Source organism: Chiloscyllium plagiosum, chromosome 12, assembly GCF_004010195.1.
Source record: "Chiloscyllium plagiosum isolate BGI_BamShark_2017 chromosome 12, ASM401019v2, whole genome shotgun sequence".
Lineage (NCBI taxonomy): Eukaryota > Metazoa > Chordata > Chondrichthyes > Orectolobiformes > Hemiscylliidae > Chiloscyllium > Chiloscyllium plagiosum.
In genome coordinates, this window is record NC_057721.1 from 34,234,115 (window position 1) to 34,251,010 (window position 16,896).

Here is a 16,896-nt window from a genome sequence, read left to right on the forward strand (position 1 = left end):
TGGATGCTAGGAAATTGTTTCCGTTAGGCGAGGAAACTAGGACCCGTGGACACAACCTTAGAATTAGAGGGGGTAAATTCAGAACAGAAATGCGGAGACATTTCTTCAGCCAGAGAGTGGTGGGCCTGTGGAATTCATTGCCGCGGAGTGCAGTGGAGGCTGGGACGCTAAATGTCTTCAAGGCAGAGATTGATAAATTCTTGATGTCACAAGGAATTAAGGGCTATGGGGAGAATGCGGGTAAGTGGAGTTGAAATGCCCATCAGCCATGATTGAATGGCGGAGTTGACTCGATGGGCCGAATGGCCTTACTTCCACTCCTATGTCTTATGGTCTTATAAACATTGTCCAGAGTTTATCAAATATATGTAAATGACTATGATTGGAAATACAGTTCATTTTACTGAATTATTAATTTTGACAATATATTCAATTAAAAATAACTTTTATTCAAAAAAGCAAGGAGGCAACTTGCAGAAATGCTGACTGACTGATTCGGTTTTTCAAAAAAGGTTTGCCTCAGATAAAATGGTTATGACAGGCTGAAATGTGGACAGTAACAGCTACATGTAGAGTGATTAAATGTCCTCTGCAATGTTTACATTGATTGCATGTAGATAGTTATTTGAGAAGCCTGCTTTTACAATTGAAATACAAACTGTTACTATTAATACTACCAATTCAAGCACAGTAGTTCCTTCCTCATCAACAGAAATGCCACCTCATCTGAGTTTTCCCAAATGTCTGCATTAATGAAAATCACATTTAAAAACAATGTGTCGTGGAACAGTGAAACATCATTTATCATGGAAAAAAATCAAATGCTAAACTACAGGTACATTTGAGAACTAACTCAGCAGTTGTCATGGAGAGTAGTGCTTCACATTGTTTATGCAAATTATCTGGGTTCCATGTCATCACCGCCATCATGATATGATGTGTGCTCACCCTTAAGGGTGACAATCACTACAACCACTGACACAGGATATGGTGCATTAGCCCCATGAGTTGCTAGTTAGTCTGAAGCAGCAAGAGTCACAATCAGATGTACTGTACTTAGCTACCAGTCAATATCTTCTGTGTATAGTCCTACCCTCAATTAAAGAACACATAGTACTGTTTAATCAGTTCTTGGCTGTGACTGGTATGTAAGAATGCAACATGCACGTTACCTGTAATTCAGCAGGGCAGTAAGTTTTGACTTATTTTGAGGTGATGTGTAGGATTACTTATAGACCTGAAACTGAATGTTTCAATAAATAGGCCAAAGGATGCATACCCAATCTTTACTAAGCAAAGGAACCTGTTTCCACTGTTCACTCATTTGAAACTGGTCTTTGTCGGTTCCCATGTTATTCATTAGTTGAACTTACATTTTAATAGATTTGTTATTATTGCTTTTTCATGTTTTTACTGATGATTTTCAGAAGTAATGCACAACTTTCTCCATGTCTTCAACTGCATTGTTGATCCAGCCTTATCTGAGTTTTTCCAAAAATCTGCATTAACAAAAATCAACTGGACAACTAAAAGACTTGCGTCCCTGATATAACACCATTTTTAAAAGTCTGCTGTACACCTGGAGCAGTTCTGATATTCTTAAGCTTCCCTGCTTGATCAAGCACATTTTCTGAAAATGTCTGAGAGGGGGAAGATGGAACTGCGATTTTCTGACAGGGATCTCGAGGTCTTGCTCAAGGGGTGGTGCATAGGAGAGGAATACTCTTCCTGGAGGACCAGCGTAGGAGGCTGTGCTACCAGACTCTGACCCTCAGAATGCCTCACCAAGAGAAAACAGCAGTGATACCCAATTCAAGCACAACTAACCCCTTCCTTTCTTTTATTCCATCCCCAATAGGATCAAAAGGGCACTGGAGGGGTGCTTGACATTAGGCTACTTACCCGCCTAGGAAAGAATCCGGACTCTTGAAGGACAAGACCTGGGATCAGTTCTAATGCGATACCGAGACATCCGTGCCTTGCCAACCAAGCAAGTACCATTCTTCATTCCACTGCAGATGTCACGGTAAGCCTGGTGTTACTCTTGTTCATTACATGCAATTTTTAACTCCTGGTTGTGACACTCTGTCTCTTTTATTTTGCAGCTAATGCCAGCATCTTGACCACCATCTCTACCATCAACATCTGGCACCCCTGGTGGCCACCTGTTTGACCTCTGAGGGTGAGAATATTGAGGCTGCAGAGGAAGCATCAGCAAGGTTGCCTTCTACACCCTGGCCAACTCAGATAGTGACATCTCAGTGAGGGAGGACGTTATCTTTAAAAAGTGTCTAGCACAATCTGGAGTGTCCCTCTTTGTGACGGCTCCACAGCTGTCCAAAAGTACTGTTGGGAATGAGTTGGTCAACAATGTCTGGGACAGCAGGGGAGCAGTACATTTGGATGGCCAGGGATTAGGAATGATGCAAGTCTGCACCCTGTAAAGGGCGATGTTGTTACTCTTTCAACAACCTCCTATCAATGGGTCATTCTCCATTTTCCAGCTTGTTGGAAGACACTACTGAGCAGTCAGTAGCTTCTAGCCTCTACCTCAACATCACAAAGCGCCCCTAAACATACAAATTTCTTCAAGGTGGCCCTTTCTGTGAACCCCAGATGCTGTACTCCTCATGAACATAGCTCGGATAGGGATCTAACCCTGCACCAGCCCACCTTTCCCACCCTAACCCTGGTCTGGTCTGGTCAGATATGGCCTCCCACCCTTACTCCCATACCCCTACCATGAAGTCAGACTGCCCTTGACCATGGACAAATCCTCCTTCCATTTCACCACCCTGCCTCCACCACCCCCTTTATCTGCAGCTCCCCCTACATCCACATCCAGTCCTGAAGAAGGGTTACACCCAAAATATCAACGTCTCCACCTCCTGATGCTGCCTGGCTTGCTGTGTTCTTTCAGCCTCCTGCCTATTTTCTTCCAAACTGTGGCACACAAAGTATGTCTGTTGCAGCCTGTCGATACTAGATGCCAGTGCACCATGCAATGCAATCCTGTGCTTCCAGTGCATCAGAGAGATGTCGTGATGGTCATGAGGGGTTGGTAAATGCAAAATGCCAATAGCTGTGGATGAGGGATGCATGCGGCTAGTGCCCATAGATCATGCCCTGAGATGCTCTTTGGTTGTACATAATGCATAAGTTCTTTGGAGTAAGTGGCAAGCTGAGGTTGCCAGGGACCCACTGTTATGACACGGGGTAAACCTTCCTGCTTGATTTAAACAAGCAACTCAGAAAAGATTTATCCCCTGCAGTAATCTGTAAAAATTAGAGAGGCCAAGAACTATTAATAACTAGTAAAAATTAACCACTTTATTTCTTAAGATATAACAAAGAATAATTAACTCGCACCCTGTTAACTTGACGTTGCTAAGTCGAAGCTTCTCAAGTTCAAATTTTCTCTCCTTTTGCTCAGCTAAGAACCTTCTCTCTCTTTTTCCTTGCTTTCTTTCTCTCTCTCTTTCTTCTCTCTCTCTTTTCTCAGCTGAGAACTTCCTTTCGCTTTATTTTTCCTCTCTCTTCTCCCGACGCCTGGAGGAAGAATGCCTCATCTTCCGTCTTGTGACCCTACAACCACGCGGGATCAATTTGGATTTCACCAGTTTCCTCATTTCCACTCCCTCCCCTCCTTATTCCAGTTCCAAGCCTCCCACCCACCCGCTGCACACTCCTCTCTTACCTATCACTTCCACCTGCACCTTCATCTACCTATCACATTCCCGGCTACCTTCCCTCCAGCCCCACCCCCTCCCATTTACCTCTCAGCCCCCCGGCCCACAAGCTTCAATCCTGATGAAGGGTTTATTCCCAAAATGTCGATTCTCCTGCTCCTCGTATGAAGCCTGACCTGCTATGCTTTTCCAGCACCACATTCTCAACTTTGGACTAACATTGTGAGGGAGGTGTACTGTCAAGGGTCTGGATACATCCTCTAGGGCTCTCAAGTTACGCAACTGAAGGGAGTGGGCCACGGTCAGTTCATTGCATCTGTCCACAGAAACAATGGAGAAAAGCAGGATGGGAAACAAAAAGGCTGTTGCCAAAGAAAAGAAATTCAACAAGCCATTCTCCAGGATTAGGAGCTGAAAGCTAGGGTAAAGGTGGAATGAAAATTGTGAGGGGGAGATATAACAACAGGAGCTGCAAAGGGGATACACTGAAGATTGGATAGCTAGGGGGACGTGAGGAAGGATCCCTAGATTTCTCTTCACATGACAGTTGTCCCTTTCAGTACATTAAAAAAGTACAGAAAAATTCATGCAGAATTAAGCATGTGAACTGTTTACAGACTAAATTGATATGCAAAACCTATCGCAATTTACCAACTTAAAATAATTTTTAATGTGCCTTCTCCTTAGCAAGGAAAAGCTGTTGTACATTAGGTAGGGCAGCGTTTGAAACAGAGGCAGATTTTATTGTTCAGGAATCATTGCTATTGCTGCATCGAGGTTGAACAAATCCAGTTCTAGCCTAGAGACTGGTCAGGGAAAGGGCTTCTTGAGACAAGGTGCGAAACTGAAAACCATGTAACTGAATATGAAACAATACCTTTTTAATAAAATAAGTAATTTTAGAAATTATAGAATAATGTTTTCATGTCTTAATTTCTTCAACATTTGCCTATATTTGAAGCAAAGAAGTTTAATTTGAATTTTGCTGTATATGTTTTTAATACCTTATCTGAACAAGATAATTTATGGCTAAAATAAGTATTTGCATCAGTGTCTGGAAATTATCCAGAATACCTCCAGAAGTGGTGGATCATTTTAACAATAGATTTTTAATACAGATACAATAAATTTTCATACAAAATTTCATAACATTGCAGAATATTTTCAAGGAGAAAGTGAGGGCTGCAGATGCTGGAGATCAGAGCTGAAAATGTGTTGCTGGAAAAGCGCAGCAGGTCAGGCAGCATCCAAGGAACAGGAGAATCGACGTTTCGGGCATAAGCCCGAAGAAGGGCTTATGCCCGAAATGTCGATTCTCCTGTTCCTTGGATGCTGTCTGACCTGCTGCACTTTTCCAGCAACACATTTTCAGCTCAGAATATTTTCAAGGTTTACTTGCAATTCTGTGTCAATGAATTATTTTAAACACAATGGCAACTTTGGAAATTTAAGCATGATTAATAGCTACATGTGTTGAGTTTTCACATCTTATCCTTAACATGTTTTCTTCACTAATACTTGGTGCATGATTTCACCAATGAAAAAGCGCAAAATGATCCAGTCTTCTCAGAACTGGTGAATTTTTAGTCTGTCGATGAAACTGAATATTATCACTGTAGTGAGATACTCATATAATCAATGCCTGTGTCTTCATATTGACTGTTGGTTACCATCGGCCTGTTGAGTGGTAATTTGTTGTCCTGGTTATCGGTGTCATCTGTGTTTTTCAGGATAATGTTGATTTGGTTTGGAATGTTGATTCTAGACTTTCTCTGCTGGAAAACAATGTAATTATGAAAGGAAATGAAAACATGAATTAATACTTTCTTCAAGGCTTTTTTTGATGAGAGAAAAAATAGTGTTGGTTGGTTAGCTCAGATGGTAGAGTGTGGTGCTAATAATGCCAAGGTTGTGGGTTCAATCCCCACACTAACCAAGTGTAGCATTGGAGGTCACAAGTGGTAGGTTTGCCCTTGCAGAATCTGTGTTTGTCATTGCTTTTCTTTAGGATGGCTCAGTCTGTGTGGAGTTTGCACATTCTCCCAGTGTCTGCGTGGGTTTCCTCCGGGTGCTCCGGTTTTGTCCCACAGTCCAAAATATGCAAGTCAGGTGATTAGCCATGTTAAATTGTCCATAGTGTTTAGTGCATTTGTCAGTGGGAAATGGGTCTAGGTAGGTTACTCTTCAGGAGGTCGGTGTGGACTTGTTGGGCCAAAGGGCTTGTTTCCACACTGTAGGGAATCTAATCTAATCTAAACTCACCTTTGCACATACGAGTATTAGGAACAAGAAAAGAGTGATAAAAATCTAGAACTGCCTTCTACAAAAAGGTTGTAACTGATCGGCCTATTGAAATATTCAAAACTGAGATCTATAACTTTTTGTCATGACGTAATTAAATTCTACACTGGGCCCAAGAATATACAAACCTGAGAACAGGAGTAGGTCACTCAGTCCCTCCAGTCTGCTTCACTATTCAATAAGATCATGGCTGATCTGTGGCATAATTCTTGATGCTTACCTTGGATCCATATCCCTTGATACTCTTACTTAATAAAAACTTGTCAGTTTCAGCTTTATATTTAACAATTGAAATAGCATCAACTGCCTTTTGAGGAAGAGAGTTTGAATCCTCCACTCCTCTTAGCATGTAGAAATGCTTTCTAACATATTTCTCCCAAATGCCCTAGCCTTAATTCTTACACCTTGCTCTGGTTCTAGAATCTTCAAGCGGTTATCTATCCTGTTTTTCCCTGTTAGTGTCCTGAATACCTCAATTAGATCACCCCTTAAACTGATTTTTCTTATTTTGCCTCATAACCTAACCCCGGGTGTCATTCTGGATGTAGGTTTGCTCGCTGAGCTGGAACTAGTATGTGATGAAATATCTGAAAAAGAACCTTCCAGCTCAGAGAGCAAACCTACATCTAGGACCTCAACCTGAGCTACAAATCTTCTCAAAACTTGCTTCGGTTATCATTCTTGTAAACTTGCATCGCACTCCCTCCAGGGCCAAAACTTCCTGCAGTGTGGTGGCCAGACGTGCTCACAGTATTCTAAATGGATCTAACTGGGGTTTTGTGTAACTGCAGTATCATGTCAAAATCTGTATAGATTACTCATGATTCTATTTTCCTATCTTACCTCAACTCTATTATAATGTGATACTGTAACTTGCATTGAAAAGTAGTTCCTATCATAGTACTGAAACAGATCTTTTCAAAATCACAAATAACATCTGATGGGACTGTTACAAAGATATACGCTTTCTCCTCATCCTCAAACTGTGCACAGCCTTTGAAACAATTGGGTGGACTATCCTCTTTGAACGTTTGTCCACTGTGGCCCAGCTGCACGGGGCAGCTCCCAAATGGTTCCATGCACATCTATCTAATCACAGGCAAGGAATCTCTTGTAATGTCTCTTCTCCATGCTCTCATCCTGTTTCCTCAAATATTGCACAGAAATCTGTTCTTTATCTCAATCTAGTTCATATCTATCACAGAATCACAAATGTCTTACACCACAGAGAGAGGCTATTCAGCTCATGGTGCCTGCAATGGCACTTCAAATGAGCATCATTACCTCATGCCAATACTCTGCTTTTTGTCTCCATACCCTTGCATGTTAATTTTTCCGAAATATTTGTCCAATGAATGCCTCAATTGAACCTGCTTCCACCCCGCTTACCGACAGTACATTCCACACCCTAACAGATTGTTGAGTGAAAAGGACTTCTTTCTCACATCACATGCATCTTTTAAAAATCACTTCAGACCTATTGCCTTTCTGTTCTTGTTCCTGTTACAAGTTGCCTCCTGATGTTATCATCCAAAGGCAAAGCATTAGATTTCACATGTATTTTTATAATATCCTGATGTCCTCACCATCACAACAGTATAATACAAAGATCTGCAGATGCTGGAGACCTCAAACAAGTAGAAACAAATTGCTGAATAAACCCTGCAGGTCTGGCAGCATCGCAAAGAGAAAACACAGTTAATGTTTCAAGCCTAGTGTCCCATCTTCAGGACTCTTCAGTTTTTCTCTCTCACTATCATCTCTCTTGAATCCTGGGCTATTGATAAATTATCAGACTAGCCATCTAACATGTAATACAAGAGAAGCAAACATTTTCTCGAACTAAATGTTGTGAAAACTGTGAAACTATTTTTTTCAAAACCTGTTCTAAACTCGGATCCACAGCTCCTGATTCCATCCCCCTCTTTGGTCAAAGTCTGAGATCAAATTTGTCTGTTCACAACCTTGTGACACACTTGATCACAAATTGAGCTTCTAGCCTCATATTCATACTATCATAAAGACTGCCTATTTCCACCTCTATTACGTCACCTGACTTGGCTCCTGTCTCAGCTCACACCTTGGACTGAAACTCTTATTCCTGCCTTTCATACCTGTCACAACAACTTTTCCAATACACTCCAGTCTGTTTGCCACAGTCTACCTTCATAAACCTGAGCCCATCTAAAGTCACTCAATTTCCTGCAATTACAATTTCTCTATCATCCCGGTACTTGATGACTTGCTTTGGTTACTGGTCAAGCAATACTTTCACTTTAATGTTCTCATCCTTGTTTTCAAGTCCCTTCATTGGGTCTTGTCTTTTTTTCTGTAATCTCGTCCATCTTCATATCTTCCAGAGATATTCATGCTCTTCTAATACTGATCTCTTGTCATTCCCAATTAGGCATATGCCACCATTGCTTGCTGTACCTTTGTTTTCTAGAAAACCAAGATCTGGAGTTATCTCCCTCCAGTTCTGTGTTTCTACATCTCTTCTTTGCTTTAAGGCATTTGTTGAAATTACTTCAACTGAGCTTTAGGCCTTCTGATCATAATCTCCTAATGTGGTGTGGTTTCGTTTCATAATGTTCATTGGAATTTTTCATTATGTTAGAGGACTATAGCCGTTGCCTAATAAAGTTCTTTGTTGAATGAGATGCATACCTATTCCATACTTTTCAATCTCCAAATCATTATTTAATTGTGAGGGTAAACATGTGTGCATGAATATAATTCAATTCAAAGCATCATCCATTTATTGGAGAAATTAATGAGATTAAATGTAAATTAGTTATATTTATGAAATACTTTGTGTAGACATGATCATAAACATACTAATGGGAATTAAGTTAAACAAATTCATGTTACTTACATGAACATAGTGTAGCAACAAAAGAATCATGCCAATGGCCAGCACTGCCAGAACCACACCAATGACAACATAAGTGGCTAGATAGGAAGAGGCTTGGGATTTCCCTTCATCACCTAGAAGGGCAAGCAGATTTTTACATTAAATATGGCTATCAACTTCAGTAATTCCAGTTATGTACACAGTATAACATTGCTATTTCATGTAATAAATTGAGTTTAAATTTAGATATGGTTATTTTCTAATGTATCTTCTGAAAATTTGGATCAAAGCTGTATTGAGTAGCATCACAATAATGAGATTCTGTGGTGAACTGGCAAAAGCAAATTGTCAAAGTTAAATAAAATGATATTATTTATAGTTATCAATGTATAATTATTACAAATCAACTGGAACTGTAAGTGACAAATAAAAAATCTAACCTGTTTTAAATTGGGTTGAATGTCTCAAAACAGTGAAAATGACAGTTGAATTGGTATACTAATTATTAAATCTTACTACATTTTTTGAAAATAAAAATATTAATTTTGTGAAAGGAATCTAGCAATTTTCTCTTGGCACTATTTAACCTTAACCTAGCTTGCTGTTATGCAGGAAAAGCCAAAAGTTTATAAACCACTGCCAATCTATAGCCAAATATCTCCCAGCAACAACAATTAGCTGATGTCATGGCGGACTTTGTTGTAATAAATATTCTTTTAAAGTTTATTCATGGCATATGGGAATTGTTGGATAATGAGAATTTATTACCCACTCCTAATCACCTTAGAGCTGCCTTTTTGAAGTGCTGTAATCGTTCGGGTGTAGGTACACTGGTGCTGTTAGAAAGGAATTCCAGGATTCTCACCAATGGAAATAACAATACTTGTCTTAGTTTTCGTCCATATAAACTAGCCTTTTATGTTGCAGGACAAGCTACCACTTGTAATCTAATTACAATTACCTTGAGATAGCTTGGTAATCAGTATAATTTGTTCTGAAGGAACAGGAATACAGTTTGAAGTCAGACTGTTGTGGGGCTTGGAAGGAACTTGCAGAATGTTGCCTTATGCTTTGAGACAGTAGAGAATGTGACTCGAGAAACTGTTATTGAAGAAGCCTGACCACGTTTCTGCTCTGCATCTTGTAGATAGTACCCCTGCCACTGGGATATCAAATAAGCTAGCTGCTTTGTTCCAGATGATATCGAGTTTCTTGAGCATTGTTAAAGCTGCACCTATCCAGGTGAATGAACAGTATTCAATCATACCCTGAATTTTGCCTTGTATATGGTCGACAGACTCTGGGGGAACAAGTCATTATTTATCCCAGAATTCTTAGCTTGTGACCTCCTCTTGTTAGCCTTCTTTAGACAAGGAATCTTTCATAGTTATATTCTGTCTGCCTTTCATTGACAATCATCATCATCTATTGCCCCTCTTCTATAATTGCTACCTCTTGCCAACCACTCATCCATCTCCTGCAGGATTTACAAATCTAATCTATCTTCTAAACTTCCACTCAATCTTTCTTTGATGGAGCGTTTTTATGTTTGAAACTTCTTGTGTTCCTGACATAAGGATTCATTATGCAGGAAGGCAACCGGTTAGTGTGTGTTCATTCAACACCCCAGTGTGCTCTAGTTTTCCCTAATAGTAGCCAGAGTAACAATTTTATTCATGATTTGGAGATGCGGTGTTGGACAGGGGTGTACAAAGTTAGAAATCACACAACATCAGGTTATAATCCAACAGGTGTAATTGGAAGCACTAGCTTTCGGAGTGCTGCTCCTTCATCAGGTGGTTGTGGAGTACGCATTTGTAAGACACAGAATTTATAGCAAAAGTTGATAGTGTGATGTAACTGAAATTATACATTGAAAAATACCTTGATTGTTTGTTAAATCAAACTATTTTTTCAAATCTGGGCTGACACCAATTGTTAAAGTTAACCTGAGAATGTAACTTTTTTTAAAAAAAAGTTTTGTAATTTACATATGAAAGAAGTGAAATTAACATGGTCATTCTAACAGATGAGAGACCTAACAAACAATCAAGGTTACATCACACTGTAAACTTTTGCTATAAATTCTGTGTCTTACAATTGTGTCCTCCACAACCACCTGATGAAGGAGCGGTACTTTGAAAGCTACTGCTTCCAATTAAACCTGTTGGACTATAACCTGGTGCTGTGTGATTTTTAACAATTATATTGTTTTAGTACTGATTCCCAGTGTGATGTAACTGAAATTATACATTGAAAAATACCTTGATTGTTTTCTAAATCAAACTATTTTTTCAAATCTGGGCTGACACCAATTGTTAAAGTTAACCTGAGAATGTAACTTTTTTTTAAAAAAAAGTTTTGTAATTTACATATGAAAGAAGTGAAATTAACATGGTCATTCTAACTGATGAGAGACCTAACAAACAATCAAGGTTACATCACATTGTAAACTTTTGCTATAAATTCTGTGTCTTACAATTGTGTCCTCCACAACCACCTGATGAAGGAGCGGTACTTGAAAGCTACTGCTTCCAATTAAACCTGTTGGACTATAACCTGGTGCTGTGTGATTTTTAACAATTATATTGTTTTAGTACTGATTCCCAAGCTATCTCAAGGTAGTTGTGATTGGATTACAAACAGTAGCTTGTCCTGCAACATGAAGATAATGTTCTATCAATGAAAATAAAGACAAACATTAATCTAATGAAATGATTCATTTTTTTTAAACAAAAGTGGATGATGGACACAAGAAGCTCAGTAAAAGTCGAAAAGAAAGCTTGGTTTTTTGCAAAGGTTGGTCAGTGAAGGTGAGGTGAAATTTGATTTTCACAGAAACAACAAAAATTAACTGCAAATTAATAATAAAGATTGAGAAACAATGTGGACCAAGAAAGTCCATACGTTATTGTATTTTCATTTGGCTTACAGTTACTTTTGTTAACTGGTAGTGATGAGAAAATTATATATGACACTTACATTTTCTTGGAGTCGCCAGTCATGATTGACTCCATACCCCTACCACTGAGAGAGTTCATTGGATCAGGCTCAAATCTAATTGTTGAGAGTTGACCCATGAGCTTCTCAGCCAGACATCACCAGGCAAAAACAAGCCTGTTGCTTCTGGCTCCTACAGATTGTTGATTGATGCGAATTCTTCAGGAGATCCAACAGTGATAAGGTGAAATTGCAGGGAGTCTTTCAGCAGCTATCTTTTTTACTCTTTCTCTACTCCACATTGGGGCAAATGGAGATGCCTCCTAATCTGGCAGCAGATTGTCCTGATTTTCTAGTTGGGAGACTAACCACCTTTTACACCTGCCTGGAAGGCAGGTAATCAGGCAAGTGGCAAGATAAAGCTCTGAAGAGGCTGTTGAATGAACGCTAAAGTGCAATTGGTGAAATGGAAAATTCCCCAATGCACCTTCTTGTCCAGCATTTAATCATTAAAGTTCTGAGAAGGGTGTGCGTATCTCTCCAAGGGCCAATCACCCAATTATTTATCCTTCACACCGTATTCTTTGCTATCTCCAAAGTGCAGGAAATTTGCACCTTTGATATTTGTTCCAGATCTCTAAGTGATATTAAATCAAAACCTTAAATGGAGGCTAATGGTGTAAGTTTCAAAGTGAAGATTAGGATAAAATTAACTAGAATAAAGTTTATTAATTGACATAAAATTATTACTGTGTGGATACAATTCAATTTTGAAGATGTGCTAATATCAAAAAGCAGTATATGATTAACAAATGAGAAACATTTTACTTATTAAAGATCTACAATGAGGTGATGTCTTGGTATTATTCTAAAGAAACCAGCCAAAGTTATGGAGCTGAATTTCTGTAGTGAATTGTGCTACTATTATGTCATTGAAGGAAATAATACACACATTTCTGTAGTTAGCAATGTCATTTACATGAGCATTTCCTGTATCCCCTCATAGGTATATCTTTAGAATAATCATTGGTGTAAGACCTTTGTAGCATTTGGAAATAATGTCTAGGAAATGAGAAGTTGTTTCAAAATTATACTACTTACTCTTAAAAACAATGTACTTTTGAATTACTTACTTTGCATAAACCTATATTCATTTAATCCATCTTTCAAAGGCAGAATATTTTGTTAGAGTATAGAAAGATGTATTTCAATTGTTTTTTGGTATTTCAGTGAATTTACAACCGACAAATGGGTGCTGCTGGGAAAATCAGCGTAAATATCATTTATAAAGCAACGTAGTGTGGATTGTGGAGAGCTGAAATAAAAACAGAACGTGCAGGAGAAATTATTTCCAACTGACTGAATGAAGGGAGAAAAAAAAATTTTCCTTGTTTGATCTCTACCATTTGCAGTCATGATTCTTCTGATACTTTGTCAGTTCCACAATTTCCAGTTTCCCTGCTCTGTCACCTCTTCTTCACAATAAATATGCAATCCATCTACACATCCATTGCCCAGCAGGAAGGTGAGAGTTGGATAGAAATCAGAAGCAAAATTGATTTTTTTTTCCCAATTCTGGACAAGAGAGGGAAGCAATACCAATGATATCATTAATGGAAAGGAAAGAGAGTAATGGGATGGAGCCCATGTAAGATTGGAACAAGGAGTATCACACTAGGTTCATCACATGAAAACCACACATAGCACTTATTCTCCACTTCCTGGCATAAAGACAGTTCAGGTCACTTACAGTATTCTCCAATGGCAAGTGAAGATCGAGTAAACATTCCAGCTCTATTCCAGAATGCTTATTCCAGTTAGTTAGTTTCGAGTTAGTTATAAGATGGGTGCATAGTGGTAATATCACTGGACTGGTAATGCTGTGGGAAAACTGAGTTCAAGTTCCACCATGTCAGCTCGATAATACTGTGGGGGGTGAGGGGAGATGGTGGTGGGTGTGGGCAGTGGGCAGTGGGGACTGTATTTGCGAGCACTGTCTTGACTGTATTTATAACTCAGACTTTTCATTTTTAAGGAAGACATTCTTAGACATTTCTTGTATCCTGAAAGAACTTGTGTTGTAATCAAAGGGAAGTTAGGTCTGACTTTCTGGCGGTCAGTGCTCTATCTCTGATCTCTACAGATGTCTGCATTTCAAGAAACTGATGCGGATGGTTTTGAATTATCTTTTGTCTGGAGCTGTTACCCTATTGGCCTTCAATTAGTTTTGCAAATTTCTACAATGAAGAAATTGTATTTTACATGCAGATTCCCTGCTATTATAATTTGATTTTGCCTCCAACAGGTCATTTTACCTGATGGTTATGTTATCACATATAATAATCTCACCCAGTTTATGTTATGCTTATTGAAGAATTCAGCAGATGTTTATTACAAATAGCTATTCTGTATAAACATTACATTAATAAGCAATCGGTGTCCAGCCTCACATTAAGTTTTTCATTTTCAACTGTGAAGCACACTTAAGGTAGTACATAGTGATCCTGAGTTAATATGGAGTATGACACTTGGCTGTATAATTGATATCATGAGCAGGTGTTTTAAAGAGAACGTCAGTATGAGATATAACATGCACAAAGGCCACAGTGTATGAGGGTATGAGAAAGTAAACTCTGACAAATGCCCACTGTCACTTGGAGCTGGATGTCTGATTTGATTTTTTTTACTGTCACATATACTGCAATACTGTGAAAAGTCTTGTTTTGTGTGTTTATAGGCATTAGGGTAACAGAATAGAGTGCAGAATACAATGTTACAGCTACTGTGAAGGTACAGAGAGAGATCAACATTGACATTAAAATAGTCCATTCAAATGTGTGATAACAGCAGGGAAGAAGCTATTCTTGAATTTGTTTGTACATATATGCAAACTTTTATACCTTCTGCACTGTCTGAAATCAGCAACTCAGTGGGGAAGATTGGTCTCAATGAAATGTGGGGGAATAACAGTCTGTGGTCACATATCATCAGCTTACAGCTCCTTCTGCTGTAATGAGTATTTCATTAAAACAATGAGCACAAATTTGTTATAACATGATTGATGAATGAGAACACTGTTTCTGAAGCACTAAGTTTTAAAGTGTGTATTAGTTATAACACGATTCTGGCCCTTTTAGTTTAAATGGAGCTGATGATATGTAATTTTCATATAACAGGGGATTGTATGAGAATGGAACTACTGTGTTAAAACAGAACTAACTGTATTTATGATGCCAGATAGCAGGGTGAGTACCAGCTGGGAGTTTAGAAGGGCCATAAGACAGGAGCGTGCTATCACCATCATCTTGGTGACAGTGGATAAACAGGCTTCATCACAGTTGACCTGTGCTGCTAAGCTACCTCTTGTATTGGGCTCAGGAAACACCAGTGTCCTGATTCCCTGCTGGCTCTGCTTTGCTCCTTCCTAAGGTGTGTGACTTTGTCCTACAAAGAGACAAAACACTGTCAGTGACTGTGTGGCATTGTGTTTGGGTGATGCATTTGCCATAGTTGGATGCTGCAAGAGGCGGGTGTCAAACTGGCTACACTAGTTTTGTGTGGATGAATTTGAGATGTTAGACTTAAGTCTTGTGTGCCAAGAGGTGCTGCTGGTTGAACATGGAGAATTTGGTACATTGAGCAGCCTGTAGTTTTGGTGGTGTGGGTGGGTATAAGATGATGATGTGTGCAGATGTGAGATTGTCTGAATGATGGCATTGTTGCCATGTCTTCAGGTCCAAACTGTGAGAATAGACCTTCTGGCAGATGCTTCACTCCCCTCTGAGGCTGGTCTTGAAGGCCTTGGCATGCTGTGAGTGCCTGGCATTTCTCCCCTCACCCAGCTCAACAACTAATGCCTCCACAACCACATCCATCACCTTGGAACCCTTTCTCTGTCCTGTTGTTTTATTTACTAATTAGCAACAATATTATTCAGCGCAGATTGCCTTTCGAAGGAACAGGTTGACTGCAGCACAGCATTCTTCAGACCCTTGCTGAGTGCAGAGGCAGCTGGCAGCACAAAGAGACAATCAGCAGCAAGCAATCCTCTCTCAGCCCCATACTACAATAAGATGAATGCAGTCGGAACATAACATTTGCATGCTGCCCAAATCTGATAGAACTGGCGCAGAATAATCTCTCTCTGGCCAGCAAAACTAAGTTTTAGCAGTTAGTATTTGGATCATATATATTGTACTGAAGAACTAAAATCCCATGACAGCCCAATCATTGTGCCGGTGCAGCAAGTTCCCTTTCTTTAAAAAAAATTTGTAAGTCATATGTCACCGATTAGCAGACATCTGAGGGTACAGCAGGCAAGTGGCTGTGGGTGAAGAACTCCATGGGCTGGGAGTTTTATGTTCCTAACTAACATCCTATTCCAACAAGTAAAACTGCAAGACCGATTTTAATTAAATGGTTAAGGGAATTGAGGTTTTTTTTATGAGACCAGCGATGGTGAAATATTAGAAACACCAATGCAACACACAGGTTTGCTTTCATTGAGCTGGAGAAGGCTTGTTATTGCTTGCTGCTTGAGGAAGAAATCTGGCGATGTGCTAGAATTCATGGAGTCCCTAGGAAGTACTAGGAGAAAGTGAGGACTGCATATGCTGGAGACCAGAGTTGAGAGTGTGGTGCTGGAACAGCACAGCAGGTCAGGCAGCATCCAAGGAGAATCGAAGTTTCTGGCATAAGCCCTTCATCATTTATCATTTTAATATCAAACGATATTAAAATAGTACGGTCACCTGTTGTGGAAAGATCGGCCCATCAAGTCCACACCACCCTCTGAAAAGTATCCCCTCCAAACCTATTCCTCTAATCTATCTCTGTAACCGTGCATTTACCATGGCTAATGCACCTAGCCATGGACACTATGAGCAATTTAGCATCGCTGATCCATGCTAACTTGCACATCTTTGGTCTCGGGGAGGAAACTGAGATACATGGAGGAAACTCTCACAGATACTGTGAGAGTAGGCAAACTCTGCACAGACAGTCACCTGAGGCTGGAATAGGACCCGAGTCCGTGGCATTGTGAAGCAGCAGCACTAACCACTGAATCACTATGCTCAAAGTTAGAAGAGACTGAAAGACAAAAAGCAGTTG

At 39.6% G+C, this 16,896-nt stretch overlaps 2 protein-coding genes and 1 non-coding gene across 15 annotated transcripts in view; 2 read left to right on the forward strand and 1 right to left on the reverse strand.

Annotated features, from left to right (window-relative positions):
• Positions 1–16,896, forward strand: part of LOC122555094 (zinc finger and BTB domain-containing protein 20-like) — a 367,748-nt gene that overhangs the window by 333,187 nt on the left and 17,665 nt on the right. For 9 of the 12 annotated variants that reach the window (XR_006313161.1, XR_006313166.1, XR_006313165.1 and 6 more), the window contains one exon: positions 1,859–2,841. The exons of 1 other annotated variant lie outside the window; for it this stretch is intronic. The gene's annotated coding sequence lies outside the window, so the exon portion shown is untranslated. Of the gene's footprint in view, positions 1–1,858; positions 2,842–16,896 lie in introns of those variants that run through there. 2 more of the 12 variants (XR_006313160.1, XR_006313159.1) reach the window with 2 other exon arrangements.
• Positions 5,017–16,896, reverse strand: part of LOC122555096 (CD226 antigen-like) — a 44,903-nt gene continuing 33,023 nt past the window's right edge. The window contains exons 3-4 of one of the 2 annotated variants that reach the window (XM_043700775.1): positions 8,866–8,978; positions 5,017–5,461 (exon numbers count right to left, since the gene is read on the reverse strand). In XM_043700775.1, coding sequence (XP_043556710.1) covers positions 5,300–5,461; positions 8,866–8,978 — 275 coding nt within the window. In that variant the 3' untranslated portion in view covers positions 5,017–5,299. Of the gene's footprint in view, positions 5,465–8,865; positions 8,979–16,896 lie in introns of both variants that reach the window. The other variant, XM_043700774.1, reaches the window with a different exon arrangement.
• Positions 5,553–5,625, forward strand: trnai-aau. Its single transcript has one exon. It is a non-coding gene; the product is annotated as a tRNA-Ile (tRNA).